Source organism: Mustelus asterias, chromosome 14 (genome assembly GCF_964213995.1).
Source record: "Mustelus asterias chromosome 14, sMusAst1.hap1.1, whole genome shotgun sequence".
In the NCBI taxonomy this organism is placed as follows: Eukaryota; Metazoa; Chordata; class Chondrichthyes; order Carcharhiniformes; family Triakidae; genus Mustelus; species Mustelus asterias.
This window is the reverse complement of record NC_135814.1, coordinates 5,702,980-5,725,925: the sequence shown is the minus strand read 5'-3', so window position 1 is coordinate 5,725,925 and position 22,946 is coordinate 5,702,980. Positions and strand designations below refer to the sequence as shown.

Below are 22,946 nucleotides of genomic sequence, written 5' to 3'. Positions count from 1 at the left end.
TGGGCAAAGAAATGGCAGATGGGGTTCAATCCTGATAAATGCGAAGTGATGCATTTTGGTAGAAATAATGTAGGGAGGAGCTATACGATAAATGGCAGAACCATAAAGGGTGTAGATACGCAGAGGGACCTGGGTGTGCAAGTCCACAGATCCTTGAAGGTCTCGTCACAGGTGGAGAAGGTGATGAAGAAGGCATATAGCATGCTTGCCTTTATAGGACGGGGCATAGAGTATAAAAGTTGGGGTCTGATGTTGCAGATGTATAGAACGTTGGTTCGGCCGCATTTGGAATACTGCGTCCAGTTCTGGTTGCCACACTACCAGAAGGACGTGGAGGCTTTGGAGAGAGTACAGAGGAGGTTTACCAGGATGTTGCCTGGTATGGAAGGGCTTAGTTATGAGGAGAGATTGGGTAAACTGGGGTTGTTCTCCCTGGAAAGACGGAGGATGAGGGGAGACTTAATAGAGGTGTATAAAATTATGAAAGGCATAGATAGGGTGAACGGTGGGAAGCTTTTCCCCAGGTCGGTGGTGACGTTCACGAGGGGTCATAGGTTCAAGGTGAAGGGGGGGAGGTTTAACACAGATATCAGAAGGACATATTTTACACAGAGGGTGGTGGGGGGCTGGAATGTGCTGCCAGGCAAGGTGGTGGAGGCGGACACACTGGGAATGTTTAAGACTTATCTAGATAGCCATATGAATGGAGTGGGAATGGAGGGATACAAAAGAATGGTCTAGTTTGGATCAGGGAACGGCATGGGCTTGGAGGGCCGAAGGGCCTGTTCCTGTGCTGTATTGTTCTTTGTTCTTTGTAAATGAGAATTGGTTCTCAATCGACTCACCTGGCTACATAAAGATTAAGTAAATAAATAAAGTAGTTTCCAAAAGGGATTTGGATAAATATTTGAAAGAGAAAGCTATTCCAGGGATGTGGGGAAAGATCTGGGGGGAGCTTTACAAAACTGCCAGCACGGACTTGATGAGGCAAATGAACTTATTCTGCACTGTCTTAATCTCACTGTGTTTCTGTTCTGTGAATGTTTGTGGGTTTAACCTAGTGAAATGAAATAGCCTCGATGATGGACTGGGCATGAGGTAAGAAGTCCTGGTCAACCTGGGTAGCCTCTGGGTCAGACGATCATGGGTTTAACTCCCACTCCCAAGACTTGAGCAGAACTATCTGGGCTGACACTCCCAGTGCAGTACTGAGGGAGTGCTACCCTGCCAGAGATGCCATCTTTTGCATAAGTCATCACACCAAGGCTCCATCTGCCCGCTCTGCTAGAGATTAAACATCCCCACGGTCACTATTCTGAAGAAGAACAAAGGAATTGTTGTTTGTAATATATTTGCTGTTGATATATTTGCTGAATAATGTATTTGCTGTTTGTAATATATATAAATGATTTGGAGGAAAATGTAACTGGATTGATTAGTAAGTTTGCGGATGGCACAAAGGTTGGTGGATTTGCGGATAGCGATGAGGACCATCAGAGGATACAGCAGGATATAGATCAGTTGGAGACTTGGGCGGAGAGATGGCAGATGGAGTTTAATCCGGAAAAATGTGAGGTAATGCATTTTGAAAGGTCTAATACAGATAAGAAATATACAGTAAATGGCAGAACCCTTAAGAGTATTGATAGGCAGAGGAATCTGGGTGTACAGGTACACAGGTCACTGAAAGTGGCATTGCAGGTGGAGAAGGTAGTCAAGAAGGCATACGGCATGCTTGCCTTCATCGGCCGGGGTATTGAGTTTAAAAATTGGCAAGTCATGTTGCAGCTTTATAGAACCTTAGTTAGGCCGCACTTGGAAGATAGTGTTCAATTCTGGTCGCCACACTACCAGAAGGATGTGGAGGCTTTGGAGAGAGTACAGAAAAGATTTACCAGGATGTTGCCTGGTATGGAGGGCATTAGCTATGAGGAGAGATTGGAGAAACTTGGTTTGTTCTCACTGGAGTGACGGAGGTTGAGGGGAGACCTGATAGAAGTCTACAAGATTATGAGAGGCATGGACAGAGTGGATAGTCAGAAGCTTTTTCCCAGGGTGGAAGAGTCAATTACTAGGGGGCGCAGGTTTAAGGTGCGAGGGGCAAGGTTTAAAGGAGATGCACGAGGCAGATTTTTTACACAGAGTGGTGGGTGCCTGGAACACGTTGCCGGGGGAGGTAGTGGAAGCAGATACGGTAGTGACTTTTAAGGGGTGTCTTGACAAGTACATGAATGAGATGGGAATAGAGGGATATGGTCCCCGGAAGGGTAGGGGGTTTTAGTTAAATCGGGCAGCATGGTCGGTGCAGGCTTGGAGGGCCGAAGGGCCTGTTCCTGTGCTGTAATTTTCTTTCTTCTTTTTTTGAAATACTTTTTGAAATGTAGGCAACGTAGGAAATGTGGCAGCCAATTTAATGCACAGCAAGCTCCCATAAATGACAAACCGGTAACGAGGATCTGTTTTTGTTATGTTGGCTGAGAGATACGTACTGGCCCAGGATCCCGGGGAGATCTCCAGGATGCCAGGGAGATCTCCACTGCTGTCCTTTGAAATGTCATGGGATCTGTTATGTCCAACTGAGGGGGCAGACATGCCCCCAGGTTTCATACCTTTTATTTTCAGCAATACGAGAGTCTCTGGATTTGATTTGATTTGATTTATTATTGTCACATGTATTAACATACAGTGAAAAGTATTGTTTCTTGCGCGCTATACAGACAAAGCATACTGTTCATAGAGAAGGAAACGAGAGATTGCAGAATGTAGTGTTACAGTCACAGCTATGGTGCAGAGAAAGATCAACTTAATGCAAGGTAAGTCCATTCAAAAGTCTGACAGCAGCAGGGAAGAAGCTGTTCTTGAGTCGGTTGGTACGTGACCTCAGACTTTTGTATCTTTTTCCCGACGGAAGAAGGTGGAAGAGAGAATGTCCGGGGTGCGTGGGGTCCTTAATTACGCTGGCTGCTTTGCTGAGGCAGCGGGAAGTGTAGACAGAGTCAGTGGGTGGGAGGCTGGTTTGCGTGATGGATTAGGCTACATTCACTACCTTTTGTAGTTTCTTGCGGTCTTGGGCAGAGCAGGAGACATACCAAGCTGTGATACAACCAGAAAGAATGCTTTCTATGGTGCATCTGTAAAAGGTGGTGAGAGTCATAGCTGACATGCCAAATTAGGAGCAGGCTTTGAACTCGTGCACTTCTGATGTAGGGACAAGAATACTACCCACTGAACCACGGTGGCACAAAATGATGTTAATGGATAGATTATGTTTGGGCAAGAGGGTCTTGGAAGGTGTGATGTAGGAGAGAGTTGGAAAGTAGAGCAACAGAATCAACTTGGGTAAAAGCAAAATACTGCGGATGCTGGAATCTGAAACAAGAAATGCTGGAAAATCTCAGCAGGTCTGACAACATCTGTGGAGAGAGAATAGAGCCAATGTTTCGAGTCTGGATGACTCTTCATCAGAGCTGTTTGGTTTTATGAAAGGGAAATCGTGTTTGACAAATTCATAGAATCCTACAGTACAGAAGGAGGCCATTCGGCCCATTGAGTCTGCACCGAGTACAATCTCACCCAGGCCCTATCCCCATAACCCCTTGCATTTACCCTAGCTGACACTGAGGGACAATTTAGCATGGCCAATCCACCTAACCTACACATCTTTGGAGTGTGGAAGGAAACCGGAGCACCCGGAGGAAACCCACGCAGACATGGGGAGAACGTGCAAACTCCACACAGACAGTGACCCCAAACAGGGAATCGGACTCTGGTCCCTGTCGCTGTGGAGGCAGCAGTGCTAACCACTGTGCCACCGTGCCGTTTTAGAGTTTTTTGAGGATGCCACTAGTTGGGCAGATCGAGTGGAGCTTGATGTAATTTACCTCAATTTCCCAAAGGCATTTGATAATGTGCCACACAAAATATTAATAAGCAAAACACGGGCTCACAAACTTTGAGGGTGATACATTAGCATGGATAGAGGATTGGTTAAGAGGCAGGAGGCAGAGAGTGGGCAGAAGCCATCACATTTCAAAAGCAGACTGTAACCAGTGGAATGATTTAAGGATGAGTGTTGCAATTTCAGTTATTTACAAACTATATTACAATCTACAACTTGGGCAAAGAGACAGAGTAATGTATAAAATACTGCGGATACTGGAATCTGAAACAAAACAAACAGCTCTGACGAAGGGTCATCCTGACTCGAAAGGTTGGCTCTATTCTCTCTCTCTCAGATGTTGTCAGATCTGCTGAGATTTTCCAACATTTTTCTGTTTTAGAATCAACTTGGGTATCATTGGTCACGGTGGAAAGGTCGAATTCGATGGGGTCAGTGGTTCCATGAGTGCAAATGATGATGTGTCAACCAGTTAATTGTCTTTTGAGGGAACCGACTGTCTGATTGCTTTGGAACAAATAATAGCTCTTTCCTGATGCTGCTATGAATCATGCATAGCAGGACAGAAAACAGCCCTTATACGGGGAGTGTTTGAAATGCTGCCTGCTTCTTTTTAAACTCTTCTCTAACTGGACATGAGGCTGGTATCTGAAGTGCCCTGGCTCAAAAATCTGCTAATTTAATTACTGAGTGGGAACATTGGAATGTGCCGGCCTAGAATAAACAACAACTTGCACTTTAAAGCATCTTTTAATGTGGTAAAAAAAACTCCTCCTGTGCTTCACAGGGGCCTTAACGGACCAAAAATAAATTGGCACCAAACCAAATAAGAGATGCAGCCTTCGAGGGTCGACTGTCCTACTCCAGCTCCTGTTTCCTCTATTGGAACAGTGACCAAAAACCTAGAACTCCCTCCCCCTAACAGCTCTGTGGGTGTACCTACACCACGTGGAGTGCAGCAGTTCAAGAAGGCAGCTCAGCACCTACTTGAGGGTAACTGGGGACGGGCATTCTGGTCTAGACGGTGATGCCCACATCCCAAGAATTAATTTTTTTTTAAAACAGAAAGGTTAGGAATAGAACCTTACAATCACTAAGTTTTTTTCCCCAGATCTTAACCTTAAAGTTGGGGGGGCTTGACAAATACATGAATAGGATGGGAATAGAGGGATATGGTCCCCGGAAGGGTAGGGGATTTTAGTTCAGTTGGACAGCATGGTCGGTGCAGCCTTGGAGGGCCGAAGGGCCTGTTCCTGTGCTGTAATTTTCTTTGTTCTTTCTTTTGTTCTTTCCTTTAACCCTTAGAAAGTTTTATTGCTTTATAGCTGAAATCAGTTCTCCCATCTCTCTCACCTCTCTAACCACCCCTCACCCCCGATTCATAGCCATCTTTCCTAAACACTGTAAGTTATGGGTTAGGAGTAGGCCACTCGGCCCCTCGAGCCTGCTCTGCCATTCAATAGAAACCCTACAGTGCAGAAGGAGGCCATTCGGCCCATCGAGTCTGCACCGACCACAATCCCACCCAGGCCCTACCCCCACATATTTACCCACTAATCCCTCTAACCTACACATCTCAGGACTCTAAGGGACAATTTTTAACCTGGCCAATCAACCTAACCCGCACATCTTTGGACAATAAGATCGTGGCTGGTCTGATTGCAACCTCAACACCACATTCCTGCCGACCCCCGATGACTTTTCACCCCCTCGTTAATTTTACTAACCTCCTGTGTGGGACCTTATCAAAATCCTTCTGAAAATTCAAGTACATCGCAAGCATTGGTTACACACATACGCACAAACCATCTGCTGCGGAGGGATTTGAACCCGGGTCTCCGGAACATTACCCTGGCTCTCTGGATTACTAGCGGACAAGACCACTGCACCATCCCAAGCTCTTTGATACCGTTACACAAGGCTACCCTGGTTTGTGTCATGTCTAAAGTGGCCATTCTTCATACGGTGCAGCTTTGATGGTGAGTGAGTGATGGGTCTCCATAACTGGTGCTTTTGTCTGATCATGTGACTGTTAAGCACCTTGGGACGTTTGACTGTGTTAAAGAGACTTCATAAATGCGCGTTGTAATTGTTGCTTCTGTGAAGGGGGCACCTGCGTTTCGGTTCTGGTTTTGCCTGAATCTGGGGAGCTGTTCTGGAGTCAATTGAGGAGGCTTGTTTCTGCATTATTCACTGCTGATCGGCAGCATTTTCAATGCTTGGTCTGTGAGGCACATTTATAAATGACTGTGGTGAGCGCGTAAATAGCTCCCCGTCACAGTTTCAGTGCTCAGGGTCTGAAAATAGAGGACAAGAATTCTAGTTGTCTGAGATCAGGGGCATTGGAGCAGTGTGCCTGCTGTATTTATATATACACGTATATGATCTATTTACTTATACAATATATATTTATATATAATGACATTTTATATGTGATTATGTATGAACATTAATATACTGAGGCAGCTGTGGCTCCATTGGTAGTAGTCACATCTCTGAGTCAGAAAGTTGTGGGGGAGGGGGGATTCTTTGGCCGTTCATGCTGGCGGGATTCTCTGGCTCCCCTGACAGTGCACCCTGCACCCACAGGTTTCGGAGAAGCATGGGGTGACATCACTAGAAAATCCCATTGACAAAGTTTATTTATTAGTGTCACCAGTAGGCTTACATTAACGCTGCAATGAAGTTACTGTGAAAATCCCCGAGTCGCCACATTCCGGCGCCTGTTCGGGTTACACTGAGGGAGAATTTAGCACGGCCAATGCACCCTAACCAGCACGTCTTTCAGACTGTGGGAGGAAACCGGAGCACCCGGAGGAAACCCATGCAGACACGGGGAGAACGTGCAAACTCCACACGGACGGTGAGTTTCCCCACATGGTTACCAAATGCACCATGGTGCATTTATCCAGTTCAAAAACTTCTGACCTCTGATCCACTTGTCCATTTAGCTGAACAATATCAGAAACTGAGAGGTTATATCTAATTTATAGAAACATAGAAAATAGGAGCAGGAGGAGGCCATTCGGCCCTTCGAGTCTGCTCCACCATTCATTTTGATCATGGCTGATCATCCAACTTAATAGCCTCTTCCTGCCTCCCCCCCAAATATTGTTTGATCCCCTTCTCCCCAAAAACTATATCTAACTGCTTCTTGAAAACATGCAATGTTCTGGCCTCAACTGCTTACTAGGACAAAGAAAATTACAGCACAGGAACAGGCCCTTCGGCCCTCCAAGCCTGCACCGACGATGCTGCCCGACTGAACTAAAACCCCCTACCCTTCCGGGGACCATATCCCTCTATTCCCATCCTATTCATGTATTTGTCAAAGCCACTATCGTATCTGCTTCCAGCAGCGAATTCCAGGCACCCACCACCCTCTGTGTAAAAAATCTGCCTCGTACATCTCCTTTAAACCTTGCCCCTCGCACCTTAAACCTGTGCCCCCTAGTAATTCGCCACTGTGGTAGTGAATTCTGCAGGCTCACCACTCCCTGGGTGATAGATGTAATTAAAGAGAAGTTAGATAAATAGAGGAAGGAATGGAAGGATATAGGGTGAGGTTTGTGCAGAAGGCCAGCAGGGACTAGTTGGGATGAATGTTCCATCCCAATGTGCCTGAAAGATTATACAATCTTGTCATTACCAATTGCTGTTAGTGGGATCTTGATGTGTGTACATCAGATGCCACATTTGCCTATGTTACAGTAAGGCCGACACTTCAGAAAAGGAATAGTAGAATCCCTACAGTGCAGAAGGAGGCCACCCAGTCCATCGAGTCTGCACCGACAAAAAATCTCACCCTGGCCCTATCCCCATAATCCCATGCATTTACCTTAGCTAGTCCCCCTGACACTAAGGCAATTTAGCATGGCCAATGCACCTAACCCACACATCTTTGAACTGTGGGAGGAAATGGGAGCACCCAGAGGAAACCCAGGCAGACATGGGGAGAACGTGCAAACTCCACACAGACCGTGACCCAAGCCAGGAATCGAACCCGGGTCCCTAGCGCTGAGGCAGCAGTGCTAACCATTGTGCCACCTGCAAAAGGAAGTACTTATTACTGTCTGTGTGGAGTTTGCACATTCTCCTCGTGTCTGCGTGTGTTTTTTCCGGGTGCTCCGGTTTCCTCCCACAGTCCAAAGACGTGCGTGATAGGTTGATTGGCCATGCTAAAATTGCCCTTAGTGTCCTGAGATGTGTAGGTTAGAGGGATTAGTGGGTAAGTATGTAGGGATATCGGGGGAGGGCCTGGGTGGGATTGTGGTCGGTGCAGACTCGATGGGCCGAATGGCCTCTTTCTGTGCTGTAGGGTTTCTATGATTCTATGATTATGCTGTCAAGTGCTTTGCATTGTGAAAGGTGCTGTTTAAATGGAGGTCTGAGCTATTTTCACACTTTTTAAAAATGTGTTTTCTTCCCAATTCCTTTCCCGGGCTGCATGATGTGTACCAAATCCCCAATGAAGAACCCACTCTCTGGTTTCAGCCCCCAGCCTATCTGGGGGGGGACAATGGTGCATTGCTTTCTCTTTGGGTCCTCAGGGCCGTTCCTTTTAGTAAAAGCAAAACAACAACTTGCATCTCTGTGATGCCTTGAACACAGTATCACTTCACACAGGCATCAGCAAACAAACATTTGATACTGCATCACATAAGGAGGTATTTGGGCAGATGACCAAAAGCTTGATCAAAGAGGAAGGTTTTAGGGAGCATCTTAAAGAATGAGAGAGTGACAGAGGGGTTTAGGGAGGAAATAGCAGAGCTTTTTGAGGCCCAGGTAGCCGAAGGTACAGTCACCAATGAGGAGCGATGGAAATCAAGGATGTACACAAGGCCAAAATTGGAGGGGTACAGAGATCTTGGGAGGCTTGTGGGGAGGAGCTGAGGCCATTGAGGAATTTGAAACAAGGATGAGAATGTTATTATGAGAAGATATTATTAAATTAAATTTGGCTTCCATCTATTTTTTTGTCTTGCAGCCAGAGGATTGCTGTGGAGGAAATGGTGGACTATTACAATATCTTGGGAGTCCCTCACAATTCCTCTCAGGAAGACATTAAAAAAGCGTAAGTATTTGTGGACCTTTCACTCACTAGATGCATACTGACCATCCCTGTAGCAACACCGATATTTTAAAAGTGTATATATCTGTAAGTTAATTTGGTGTCTCTACTTGTTATGTGGTTTGGAAGAGTTGTTGGATGAGAAAAGATCTAAATCACCTCCTAACCATCCTGGTGCTTGCCTAGAGTTATAAAGGTTTGCAGATGGAAACAGGCCCTTCGGCCCAACTTGCCCTTGCTGCTCCTTTTGTTAATCCCTAAGGTAGTCATTTTTTTTCTTTTTTCTATGAGTCAAATGCGGGCAATTGGGACTAGCTTAATACTAGCCTGATACAGTGACAATGAGATGTTGATTCAATCAGAGTGATTAATCTTTATCAATCAGTCAATAACAGACCAAGACAAGAGGCAAGGCCTCATTGTAGAGAGTTTTGGGATCTGTAAGACCAAAGTCACCTGTTTGGGAGTTTGCACCTTCTCCCCAAGTCTGTGTAGGTTTGCTCTGGTTTCATCCCACAGTCCAAAGATGTGCAGGTGAGGTGGGCTAGCCATGCTAAATCATAGAATCCCTACTGTGCAGAAGGAGGCCATTCGGCCTCGTGGTGCCTGCACCAGCAGCAATCCCTCTCAGGTCCTGTATCCGGAACCCCACCTGTTTACCCTGTAGATCCCCTGACACCAAGGGGCAAGTTAGCATGGGCAATCAACCCAACCCGCACATTTTTGGAGTGTGGGAGGAAAACGGAGCACCCAGAGGAAACCCACGCAGACATGTGTGAATTCCATACACAGGCCAGAATTGAACCTGGGTCCCTTCTGCTGTGACGCAGCAGTGCTAACACTGTGCCATCCCAAATATAGAGGGTTATGGGGATAGGCAGGGTAGGTGAGTCTGGGTAAGGTGTTCATTTGGAGAGTTGGTGCTGACTCAATGGACCAAATGGCCTCCTTCTATGGATTCCTATGTTTCGCCTGAATCATGCTGCACTCACTATCTGTCAGATCTCAAATTTTTCTTATACTGTAACTTTAAAAACCGTAGTCATAGATTTTACAGCACAGAAAGAGGCCTTTCAGTCCATCTTGTCTGTGCTGGAAATTTGCATTTTTTAAGTTCATTCCTGGGACATGGGTGTCACTGGCTGGGCCAGCATTTATTGCCCATCCCCAGTTGCCGAAGGGCAATTGGGAGTCAACCGCATTGCTGTGGCTCTGGAGTCACCTCTAGGCCAGACCAGATAAGGATGGCAGATTTCCTTCCCTAAAGGACGTTAGTGAACCAGGTGGGCTTTTCCGACAATCGACAATGGTTTCATGGTCATCATTAGATTCTTAATTCCAGATATTTTTTATTGAATTCAAATTCCACCATCTGCCCCGATTCGAACCCGGGTCCCCAGAACATTAGCTGAGTTTCTGGATTAATATTTGATTTGATTTGATTTGATTTATTATTGTCACATGTATTAACATACAGTGAAAAGTGTTGTTTCTTGCACGCTATATAGACAAAGCATGCCGTTCATAGAGAAGGAAACGAGAGAGTGCAGAATGTAGTGTTACAGTCATAGCTAGGGTGTAGAGAAAGATCAACTTAATGCGAGGTAAGTCCATTCAAAAGTCCATTCAAAAGCAAGGAAGAAGCTGTTCTTGAGTCAATTGGTACGTGACCTCAGACTTTTGTGTCTTTTTCCCAACGGAAGAAGGTGAAAGAGAGGATGTCTGGGGTGCGTGGGGTCCTTAATTGTGCTGGCTGCTTTACTGAGCCTGCGGGAAGTGTAGATAGCGCCAAACCTGTAAGATATTGCATTAAAGCATTGTTAGAGAGTTTAAAAGAGCTGGAATAAAATTTTAGAAGCCTAGAATGAGAGTAAAAGATAGAATTAGAACAGTGGTTCCCAAACGTTTTTCACTGGCTGCACTTTCAGAATAGAAATTTGCTCGCGCCACACCGAATTTTTTATTGATAAGAAATACATTCAAAAACAAAAAAAAACAACTCCTAGCAGTGCTTGATTCATAACATAGAACACGACTACTTTATAATATGATCATGGGACATCCAGAAAATATACAACAATGCTTGTTTAAACCATGTTTAAATGTTTCTTTGATTGTCCTTGAATCTTCCCGCCACACTTGCCATCCTCTCTCGCTGCACCAGTGTGGCGCGCCGCACCCTTTGGGAACCACTGAATTAGAAGGTGTGCTGGGCACAGCTTGCAAGAAGTCACCTCGCTCCGGCGCCATCTTGAGACATCTCTAGCGATAATACCACCAGGACACCACTTCCCCCTATTTGAATGCACCGATCCTAACTGCTTCCATTGTCCCTTTAGGGAGCCAGTTCTATAGGTTAACCCCACTCGCTCACAGAAAAACATATTTGTGGCAGAAGGCCATTCGGCCCCTCGAACCTGCTCCCACCCCCAGGGCAGGTTGCAAATATACTGCGCCCTGCTGTTCTGGGAATCTATTCTCCATCTGCCTGTTAGAGCTGGAATCAGTGCTGATACATCACATTAAAGATAAGTCCTAGGACCAGAATACCTTTCTGAATGTAAATTTTGAAATAGTTAAGTGAGGTCACCATGGATTCATAAGAGCAAGTGTAAATATGTAAGGAATCTTGAAACGGGTGGTCAGGAGTAATGTAGGCTCTGTGAAAACTGACAACGATGAGATGGTAGAATTGAAAATAAGGAATGTTGAATTTGCGTCCGTAGGAAAGTGTGAGGTCATGTACTCTGGACCTAAATCACACACAAAGAGTACTTTATAAATGATGGGAAGCTGGAAACAGTGGCAGCCCAAAGACACTTGGGAATCCATGTACAAATCATTAAACTGGCATAGACAAATGCAACAAATAATCCAAAAGGTTAATGGAATGGCTTTACATCTTGTATCTCACCCTTATATCTCCAACACTGAAAACAAAGGGTTAGAGGCTGTGCTGCAGCCGTATGAAGTCCTGGTGAGACAAACAACATCCTGGAGGTTACCGTTGACCAGAAACTGAACTAGACCACCCATGTAAATACTGTCGTTACAAGAGCAGGTCAGAGGCAGGGAATTCTGTGGCGAGTAACTCCTTCCTGACCCTCCAATGTATGTCCACCATCTACATGACACAAATCAGGAGTGTGATGGAATACTCCCCACTTGCCTGGATGAGTTCAAATAACACTCAAGAAGCTCGACACCATCCAGGACAAAGGAGCCCACTTAATGGCACCCCATCGCCACCTTAAACATTTACTCCCTCCACCATCAGCGCACAGTGGCTGCAGTGTGGACCATCTTAAAGATGCAGATGCAGGCTCCTTAGACAGCAACTTCCAAACCAGTGCCACCCAAAAAGATGCATAGGAACGCCACTACCTGCAAGTTCCCCACCAAGCTGCACAGAATCCTGACTTGGAAATATATCACCGTTCCTTCACTGTGGGTGTACCTAGAAGAGAAATCTTTAGAACATTAAAGAAGTGTTTTTTCTCACTCCTTAGAACTCTGTTTATTAGCTTTAAAATTATTGGAGATAGAATCTCTACAGTGCAGAAGGAGGCCATTTGGCCCATCGAGATAGGAGAGGAAAAAGGCCATTGGCAGTCAAGAATCATCCAATTGGATAACCATGGTCCTTTTCGCTTTCCAATTGCATGTGGGAAGGTGTTGCACTATGAGCTCTGCTTATGTGTCTTCAAGCTTTCTATCCACGTATGGATGTTCCCATGTGCCTTGTCCAAACAAATAAATTCACAATGTGTTTAACCAATCACTTATAAGTGATTGGTGGCCTTCATCTCATACAAATACAACATGGAAGGTGCTGGCTTAGTGGTGTTATCCAGAAGCTAGGCTAATGTTCTGGGGACCCGGGTTCGAATCCCGCCATGGCAGGTGGTGGAATTCCAATTCAATAAAAAAATATCTGGAATTAAGAATCTACTGATGACCATGAAACCATTGTCGATTGTTGGAAAAACCCATCTGGTTCACTAATGTCCTTTAGGGAAGGAAATCTGCCGTCCTTACCTAGTCTGGCCTACATGTGATTCCAGAGCCACAGCAATGTGGTTGACTCTCAACTGCCCTCCAAGGGCAACTAGGGATGGGCAATAAATGCTGGCCAGTCAGCGACGCCCATGTCCCGTGACTGAATTTTTAAAAAAGTGATGAAACTGCCCGGAATATCTCTGATCTTCCCACCTCTTCCAGAACGAGGCCTCCCGGTATGAACTACAGAACCAGCCAAAACCTGTTCCCACCGTGGTCCCATACCAAGCAAATAACACTTGAAATGATGAATCCTGTAGCCGACAGTCAGCTTGTTAGGATTGGAGTTAGAAAGATTGGTGAGCTCTAATGGCTGGGTGGATGCAGCTCGGTGCAGGAGGAGGTCTCATTCGGGCTATCTGAGGTTTATTCCAATGAGCTGATCTGATGTAAATTAGTGGGATTATATCACATACTTAAAACATAACTCCACATAACAAGCAGCCTGAGCCAAATAAGACCTAGCTGTGTATAAATCTCCTGCATTTCTATTAATAATAACCCCTGGTTTATTTACACTGTGTGTATATATTCATTACAAGCTTTTAGGGGAGGTGATGGCCTAGGGGTATTATCGCTAGATTATTAATTTAGAAACTCAGCTAATGTTCTGGAGACCTGGGTTCAAATCCCACCACGGCAGATGGTGGAATTTGAATTCAATAAAAAATATTTGGAATTAAGAATCTACTGATGACCACAAAACCATTGTCGGAAAAACACGTTTGGTTCACTAATGTCCTTTAGAGAAAGAAATCTGCTGTCCTTACCTGGCCTGGCCTACATGTGACTTCAGAGCCTTGGCAATGTGGTTGGCTCTCAACTGCCCTTGAGCAACTAGGGGTGGGCAATAAATGCTGGCCAGCCAGCGACGCCCATGTTCCATGAATGAATATTATAAAAAAGAATATTAAGTAGACAAATCTCTCCTGGGTGTTGTCTCTCGTACATGACTGCTGATGTACACTGCTACCTTGTGGTCTGCATCACATAATACCATAACTACTTCTTTAACCCATTACCACAACTACTTTATTAACCCATTACACTACAGAGAGATTCAAATGGGCAATGTGGAAGAGACCAGAATTGGAAAGAAGCTGCTATCTTAGAGAAGGTTGTATGGTTACACAGGGTGGAAAGGTGAGAGGTTGGCCATGAGAATACTGGCATAGATGTTGAATGTAGAGGCAAGCAAAACATGGGTGAGTACATCCTTCACTGGGAAACCAAATGCTGGAAAATCTCGGCAGGTCTGGCAGCATCTGTAAGGAGAGAAAAGAGCTGACATTTCGAGTCCAGACGACCTTTTGTCAAAGCTAAAAGGCTTAGAAAATGGGAGATATTTATACTGCAGGGTGAGGGAATGAAAGATGAGTCATAGCCACAGAAACCAGGGGAAAAGACTGCTAATGGGAGTCCATAGAGAGAATAGAAGGTGTGAATGGCCAAATGGCAGAGAAGCTAAAATGAAGATATTGGGGGAGGGGGAGGAAAATGGATGGGACAGAGGTAAGATTTAGAAAAGGAGACGCAAAGGTGGAGAAAAGGTAAAGGAAAGGGTGTAAAGTAGGGGGAAAGAGTTGGGAGGGGAAATGAAGAAGGACATGGTCTCAGCTGGAATCTCTCAAGTTTAAGGAATAATGGCCCTGTTGTAATTGAAATGTTCCATTTCTCCCTGATTTCCCCCCTTATAGTTACAGGAAATTGGCATTGCGATGGCATCCTGACAAGAATCCAGATGATAAGGAATTTGCAGAACAGAAGTTTAAGGAGATTGCAGAGGCGTATGAAGTATTATCGGATAGTAAGTGTGCATCCTGAATTATTTTCCATTTGTTTGTGGTGAAGAATTGTATTTGTATTGGCTATTCGGTATAAGAAACGGGAGATACGTGAGTATTTAATGTTGCATCTCACTTGTCTTTTGTTACTCTTCAATTTGCAGATTTCATAGAGTTGTAATAAGTACTCCGATGTAAGAAATACTCTTCCAGTGGAGATTGTCAGGCATCTGGCTAAAAAAGAGAACCATTATATATGCTGAGAATTTCTTAACTCCTTTTTTATGCATCCCCTCTATCTGAAACATTCTCAAAATGATAAACAAATGATCTTAGCAGCTTGAAAGATTTCTAATTTTAATATTTCAAAACTTTATTCATGGGATGTGAGTGCCACTAGCCTATCTCTAATTGCCCACCCTATCAACATATCCTTCTATTCTTTTCTTCCACATGTTTATCTAACTTCCCCTTAAATGTATCTGGTGTTCAATGGTTTAATTGATCTGTGTTTTATTATGTTGACTGATCCTTGATCACTGTTTTTTATTGATTAAGTGTAGCCTCTGAGAGCTAAAGCAAACAGAAGCTTACAGAGTAAACTGAGAAGCTGTGAATATGTGTGCATAATTCCTGAGAGTGCTGAGATATTTTAAAGCACTGTAAATAAACCTGTTATAGATTTAGAACTAGTGTAAACCCTACCTTGCTCTGAGAGAGATTAAATATATAAAACAAATTAGCAAATGCAGAACATCATGTTTACTATACCTTCCCAAAGCTGACGGTGGGGCACCTTCTTGAGAACACAAGAACATAAGAACATAAGAGCATAAGAAATAGGAGCAGGAGTAGGCCATCTAGCCCCTCGAGCCTGCCCCGCCATTCAATAAGATCATGGCTGATCTGAAGTGGATCAGTTCCACTTACCCGCCTGATTCCCATAACCCCTAATTCCCTTACTGATCAGGAATCCATCTATCCGTGATTTAAACATATTCAATCAGGTAGCCTCCACCACTTCAGTGGGCAGAGAATTCCAGAGATTCACCACCCTCTGAGAGAAGAAGTTCCTCCTCAACTCTGTCCTAAACTGACCCCCCTTTATTTTGAGGCTGTGCCCTCTAGTTCTAGCTTCCTTTCTAAGTGGAAAGAATCTCTCCACCTCTACCCTATCCAGCCCCTTCATTATCTTATAGGTCTCTATAAGATCCCCCCTCAGCTTTCTAAATTCCAACGAGTACAAACCCAATCTGCTCAGTCTCTCCTCATAATCAACACCCCTCATCTCTGGTATCAACTTGGTGAACCTTCTCTGCACTCCCTCCAAGGCCAATATATCCTTCCGCAAATAAGGGGACCAATACTGCACACAGCATTCCAGCTGCGGCCTCACCAATGCCCTGTACAGATGCAGCAAGACATCTCTGCTTTTATATTCTATCCCCCTTGTGATATAGGCCAACATCCCATTTGCCTTCTTGATCACCTGTTGCACCTGCAGACTGGGTTTTTGTGTCTCATGCACAAGGACCCCCAGGTCCCTTTGCACAGTAGCATGTTGTAATTTTTTCCATTTAGATAATAATCCAATTTGCTATTATTTCCCCCAAAGTGAATAACCTCGCATTTGTCAACGTTATACTCCATCTGCCAGATCCTCACCCACTCACTCAGCCTGTCCAAATCTCTCTGCAGACCTTCTACGCCCTCCACACGATTCACTTTTCCACTTATCTTTGTGCCGTCTGCAAACTTTGTTACCCTACACTCAGTCCCCTCCTCCAGATCGTCTATATAAATGGTAAATAATTGAGGCCCCAGTACCGATCCCTGTGGCACGCCACTAGTTACATCTGCCAACCAAAAAAGCACCCATTTATTCCGACTCTCTGCTTCCTGTCGGATAGAAATCATAGAAACCCTACAGTGCAGAAGGAGGCCATTCGGCCCATCGAGTCTGCACTGACCACAATCCCACCCAGGCCCTACCCCCACATATTTACCCGCTAATCCCTCTAAACTACACATCCCAGGACTCTAAGGGGCAATTTTTAACATGGCCAATCAACCTAACCTGCACATCTTTGGACTGTGGGAGGAAACCGGAGCACCCGGAGGAAACCCATGCAGACACGAGGAGAATGTGCAAACTCCACACAGACAGTGACCCTCAGTGGTTGGTAAGTTGATGGAGAGGATCCTGAGAGACAGGATTTATGATCATCTAGAGAAGTTTAGTATGATCAAAAGTAGTCAGCACGGCTTTGTCAAGGGCAGGTCGTGCCTTACGAGCCTGGTTGAGTTCTTTGAAAATGTGACCAAACACATTGACGAAGGAAGAGCGGTGGATGTGGTCTATATGGACTTCAGCAAGGCGTTCGATAAGGTCCCCCATGCAAGACTTCTTGAGAAAGTGAGAGGGCATGGGATCCAAGGGGCTGTTGCCTTGTGGATCCAGAACTGGCTTGCCTGCAGAAGGCAGAGAGTGGCTGTGGAGGGGTCTTTCTCTGCATGGAGGTCAGTGACCAGTGGAGTGCCCCAGGGATCTGTTCTGGGACCCTTGCTGTTTGTCATTTTCATAAATGACCTGGATGAGGAAGTGGAGGGATGGGTTGGTAAGTTTGCTGACGACACCAAGGTAGGTGGTGTTGTGGATAGTTTGGAGGGATGTCAGAAGTTGCAGCGAGACATAGATAGAATGCAAGACTGGGCGGAGAAGTGGCAGATGGACTTCAACCCAGATAAGTGTGTAGTGATCCATTTTGGCAGATCCAATGGGATGGAGCAGCAGTATAATATGAAGGGTACCATTCTTAGCAGTGTAGAGGATCAGAAGGACCTTGGGGTCCGGGTCCATAGGACTCTTAAATCGGCCTCGCAGGTGGAGGATGCGGTCAAGAAGGCGTACGGAGTACTAGCCTTCATTAATCGAGGGATTGAGTTTAGGAGTCGGGAGATAATGCTGCAGCTTTATAGGACCCTGGTTAGACCCCACTTGGAGTACTGCGCGCAGTTCTGGTCACCTCATTACAGGAAAGATGTTGAAGCCATTGAAAGGGTGCAGAGGAGATTTACAAGGATGTTGCCTGGATTGGGGGGCATGCCTTATGAGGATAGGTTGAGGGAGCTTGGTCTCTTCTCCCTGGAGAGACGAAGGATGAGAGGTGACCTGATAGAGGTTTACAAGATGTTGAGAGGTCTGGATAGGGTAGACTCTCAGAGGCTATTTCCAAGGGCTGAAATGGTTGCTACGAGAGGACACAGGTTTAAGGTGCTGGGGGGTAGGTACAGAGGAGATGTCAGGGGTAAGTTTTTCACTCAGAGGGTGGTGGGTGAGTGGAATCGGCTGACGTCGGTGGTGGTGGAGGCAAACTCGTTGGGGTCTTTTAAGAGACTTCTGGATGAGTACATGGGATTTAATGGGATTGAGGGCTATAGATAGGCCTAGAGGTAGGGATATGATCGGCGCAACTTGTGGGCCGAAGGGCCTGTTTGTGCTGTGGCTTTCTATGTTCTATGACCCGAGCCGGGAATCGAACCCGGGACCCTGGAGCTGTGAAGCAGCAGTGCTAACCACTGTGCTACCGTGCCAATCCCCAATCCACGCTAACACCCTACCCCCAACTCCGTGTGACCCAATCTTCTTCAGCAACCTTTTGTGAGGCACCTTATCAAACGCCTTTTGGAAATCCAAAAACACCGCATCCACCGGTTCCCCTCCGTCAACCGCACTAGTCACATCTTCATAAAAATCCAACAAGTTCGTCAAGCACGACTTTCCCCTCATGAATCCATGCTGCGTCTGCTTGATCGAACCATTCTTATCCAGGTGGCCTGCTATTTCTTCTTTAATGATGGATTCCAGCATTTTCCCAACTACAGACGTTAAGCTAACCGGCCTGTAGTTACCCACCTTTTGTCTATTTCCTTTTTTAAACAGCGGCATAACATTAGCCGTTTTCCAATCCGCCGGCACTACCCCAGAATCCAACGAATTTAGATAAATAACCACTAACGCATCCGCTATTACCTCTGACATTTCTTTCAGTACCCTGGGATGCATTCCATCCGGGCCCGGTGACTTGTCCACCTTCAGTCCACCAAGCACTGCCTCCCTGGTAACATTAATTGTATTGAGTACCTCTCCTCCTACCAACCCTATATCGTTCCTTCGTTATCCACGGCTGGTTATCCCTTTTCTTACAGTCCTTCTTTATCACCGGAATATATTGTTGCTGAGTACTGAAAAGGATCTCCTTAAAAATCCTCCACTGTTCCTCAGCTGTCCTACCTACCAGTCTGCTCCCCCAGTCCACCTTGAGCAGAACTGAGTGTCTTGCCAGGTCATTTCAGAGGACAGTTAAGAGTTTACCATACAGCTGTGGGTTCTCAAGTGACAAAGAAGGCCAGGACACATAAGAGTGGCAGATTTCCTTAAAGGACATTCGTGAACAGGATGGGCTTTTCAACAATCCAGTAATTTCATAGTCACCATTACTCTGAATAGTTATGTATTCCAGATTTTATTTAATTAATAGAACTTAATTCCCCATTTGCCGTAATGGGAATCAACTCATCCGGATTACTCGAGCAGGGAACATTACCACAATGCTGCTACCCCTGATTCGGTTGAATCTTAGTTTAATGAAAGTACCTGACATCAGATTTCTTTCCAAGAATCTAATAGTTACAAATAACCAATATTTAGCATTTCTTTGGTCTTTATATTTACATTGTTTTCCCTCTCGTGATTTTCATGGAATTCCTTCATCAGAATATGTACTGAGGATGAAAGAACTGAGTACAGTTCATGCTGGAGCATCCTGTTATACAGATGGTTCTTTCATATTCTTCCCAGCAGTGTCACTCAGTAACAGAGGGCACTGGGGAGGAGGATACTGATTTTATTGCTACTGACATTAATCCAGCTCATTCACACCATCACTCAGTAACCCCTTCACTCGCACCCTCTGTTACTGAGTGTATCTCTAACGATGTTAGTCCAGCTCACTCAGAGCATCACTCAGTTAGTCCACTGCCTGATGTTACTGATCTTGGGCTGGACTTTACAGCCCTCCTCCGCCAGTGCGTTTGGAGGCAGAGGGTAGCTCATAAACATGTGGCTAGCCTGGCACCTTCCCACTTGCCCGCTTACCTGTCTCCCATTGTACTGGGAATATTGATGGTCCATTTGGCATATCAAGGGATGGGGGCGGATGCAGACTAAGCGGACAGCATGGGTTGGTGTCGGGCAAGGCATTGCAGTGGGAGTGGGGGGGGGACCACCTATGGAGGGGTTGGAGGCATCTCCGCCACCATCCCGACAAGGTCATTCGCGGGCGCCCCCCCCCCAGGATTCAGTCTGGCTTCCGCAACCTCCTCTTTCGTGTTCTGTCTGCTGTCCCAGCACTGGCCACCACTTGAACTTGGCACTGAAGGGAATACAGAGCTTCCTCACCCTGAGCGAGTTGATGGCCTGCTGAACATAGCCTGGGTGTGGGGTGGTTGGGGTTTTCATGGACAGGCTCCCTTTCAACTTTTTATTCATGGCGTTGGGAACAAGGAGCATGGCGCCGTATAAAATCCAGCTCTGCATCTCGAGTAATAATACAGCTCGAATCCTTTCCAGTGATATTCCGTGTTCTTCGGGATAATACATTCTGAAAACAAATTTCAGGTGTCCATGTTCCTGACACACCAGTGAGTTCACACTGGGGAGCGACCATTCATCTGCTCTGACTGTGGGAAGGGATTCAGCCAGTCTTCCAACCTACTGAAACATCAGGAAGTTCACACTGACGAGAAACCTTTTAAATGCCCAGAATCTGGGAAGTGTTATAAACATTCCAGTGGACTGATGTACCATCAACGTGTTCACACTGATGAGAAAGTGTTCAGATGCTCTCACTGTGGGACTGGGTTCAGACGATCATCTGACTTTTTTTTTTCGCAATCACAAATTGATTAAATCTACCCTTTTACTTCGTCTTTCCAAGTTATCAAAATAACTCCATTTTTCCCTTTCCAAGATGCCCCTTCTCCCGAGATGGGGATCAGTGGGGCAGTGGTATTGTCGCTGGACTAGTAATCCAGAGACCCGGAACAAGATCGGGGGACCTGGGTTCAACTCCCGCCAAGGGGTTTGTTGAATTCAACAAAAATCTGGAATTAAGAATCTACTGATGACCATGAAGCCATTGTCGATTGTCAAAAAAACCCATCTGGTGCACTAATGTCCTTTAGGGAAGGAAATCTGCCGTCCTTACCTAGTCTGGCCTACATGTGACTCCAGAGCCACAGCAATATGGTTGACTCTCAACTGCCCTCTGAAATGACCCAGCAAGCCACTGAATTGAAAGGGTGACTAGAGATGGGCAACAAATGTTGGCCCAGCCAGCGATGCCCATGCCCCACGAATAAATTTTTAAAAAATTAATCACTGAAGGAATATTTTGTACAAACAAAACTCCCAAACTGGTCACCACTGTTGTGGTACCAGCATAATTTCAATAAAGGCACATATGGTCTAATCGGCATTTTGAGTACAACAAAAGTTCATCTTCTGAAAGCCCTTGTGTGGCTGGTGACAGTGTAGGCTGTTAAATCTGGACCATCAGGAATTGTGGCGAGGCTGCAATAGGAGACGGGTACTACGTGCGCCATGGACGGACAAGTAGACAAACGAGTGGGTGCTCGAGGAAACTGGCGCTAAAACAAACTTGTTTGAGGCGGTGATATGGAGGAAGCTCACTGACTTTGGACACGTGATGTGAACAGGAGGGAGGTTTTTTTTTTATTCATTCGTGGGACATGGGCGTCACTGGCTGGGCCAGCATTTATTGCCCATCCCTAGTTGCCCTTGGAGGGCAGTTGAGAATCAACTACATTGCTGTGGCTCTGGAGTCACATGTACGCCAGACCGGGTAAGGACGGCAGATTTCCTTCCCTAAAGGACATTAGTGAACCAGATGGGTTTTTCCGACAATCGACAATGGTTTCATGGTCATCAGTAGATTCTTAATTCCAGATTTTTTTTCATTGATTTCAAATTCCACCATCTGCCATGGCGGGATTCGAACCCGGGTCCCCAGAACCTTAGCTGAGTGTCTGGATTAATAGTCTAGCGATAATACCACTAGGCCAACACCTCGTGGTATTATTATTTTGATAAAGGGGTAATGCAAAGCAAACATGCACAAGGAAGACCCACAATGGCACGGATGGATAACATAAACGTGGACTGGCCTCTGTGCGGAACAGGCCAGTGAGGGAAGCCTCACTGGGGACAACCCTTGGAATGAGGACCGGTGAAAGACAAGACACGGCTTTCTCAGCAAGAGTCTAGAATTCAAAAATGTTATAGTGCGATTTAAAAAGTGTCAGTGAATTATCCTCAAAATCCAGATACTTGTTTTTACACGCAAAGTAACACATAGGTTGAGAGGCAAGTGATATAATTTGGCCTCTTTCCCTCACCCCACCTCCTACCTGGGTCTGTTTACCCAGAGAGTGGTGAGAATGTGGAACCTGCCACCAAATGAAGTGGTTGACGCAAATAAGAGATGATGTGGAGATGCCGGCGTTGGACTGGGGTGGGAACAGTAAGAAGTCTCTCAACACCAGGTTAAAGTCCAACAGATTTATTTCGAATCACGAGCTCTCCACTCACTTGAGGCAGGAGCAGCGCTCCACAAGCTCTTGATTCCAGATAAACCTGTTGGACTTTAACCTGGTGTTGTGAGACTTCTTACTGTGCATTTAAGAGGAAACTAGATAAACCTGAGGGAGAAAGGATTGCAGTATATTGATGGGATGAGATGAAGAGGTTTGAGAGATGGCTCACGTGGAGCATAAACACCAGCATGGATCAGCTGGGCCGACTGGCCTGATTCTGTGCAGTAAATTTTGCATGCAACCTATGTCCCACTTAATTTTCTGAAATCTTTTTTGCAGAAAGTAAACGAGAGGTTTATGACAAGTATGGAAAAGATGGACTAATTGGAGCAGGTAAGAAGAAGTGGCTTGTTCATTGGAGCCCTGGGGGCAATCTCACCAGAATTTGGCAAAGTGTCGTTCCAGCGAGAAAAATGACATGTTTCTCTCCCGAGAAATAGGCCGGTTTTCTCTCCAG

General features: G+C 45.5%; 1 protein-coding gene across 4 annotated transcripts in view; it reads left to right on the top strand.

Moving 5' to 3' along the window:
* The window catches only part of dnajb2 (DnaJ heat shock protein family (Hsp40) member B2), a 58,944-nt gene that overhangs the window by 12,277 nt on the left and 23,721 nt on the right, over positions 1-22,946 (top strand). For all 4 annotated transcript variants that reach the window (XR_013499486.1, XR_013499485.1, XM_078227819.1 and 1 more), the window contains exons 2-4: positions 8,886-8,972; positions 14,726-14,835; positions 22,769-22,822. Coding sequence is in view for 2 of the 4 variants with exons in the window: in XM_078227819.1 (XP_078083945.1) it covers positions 8,908-8,972; positions 14,726-14,835; positions 22,769-22,822 (229 nt within the window). In the remaining 2 variants the exon portion in view is untranslated. The remainder of the gene's footprint in view (positions 1-8,885; positions 8,973-14,725; positions 14,836-22,768; positions 22,823-22,946) is intronic.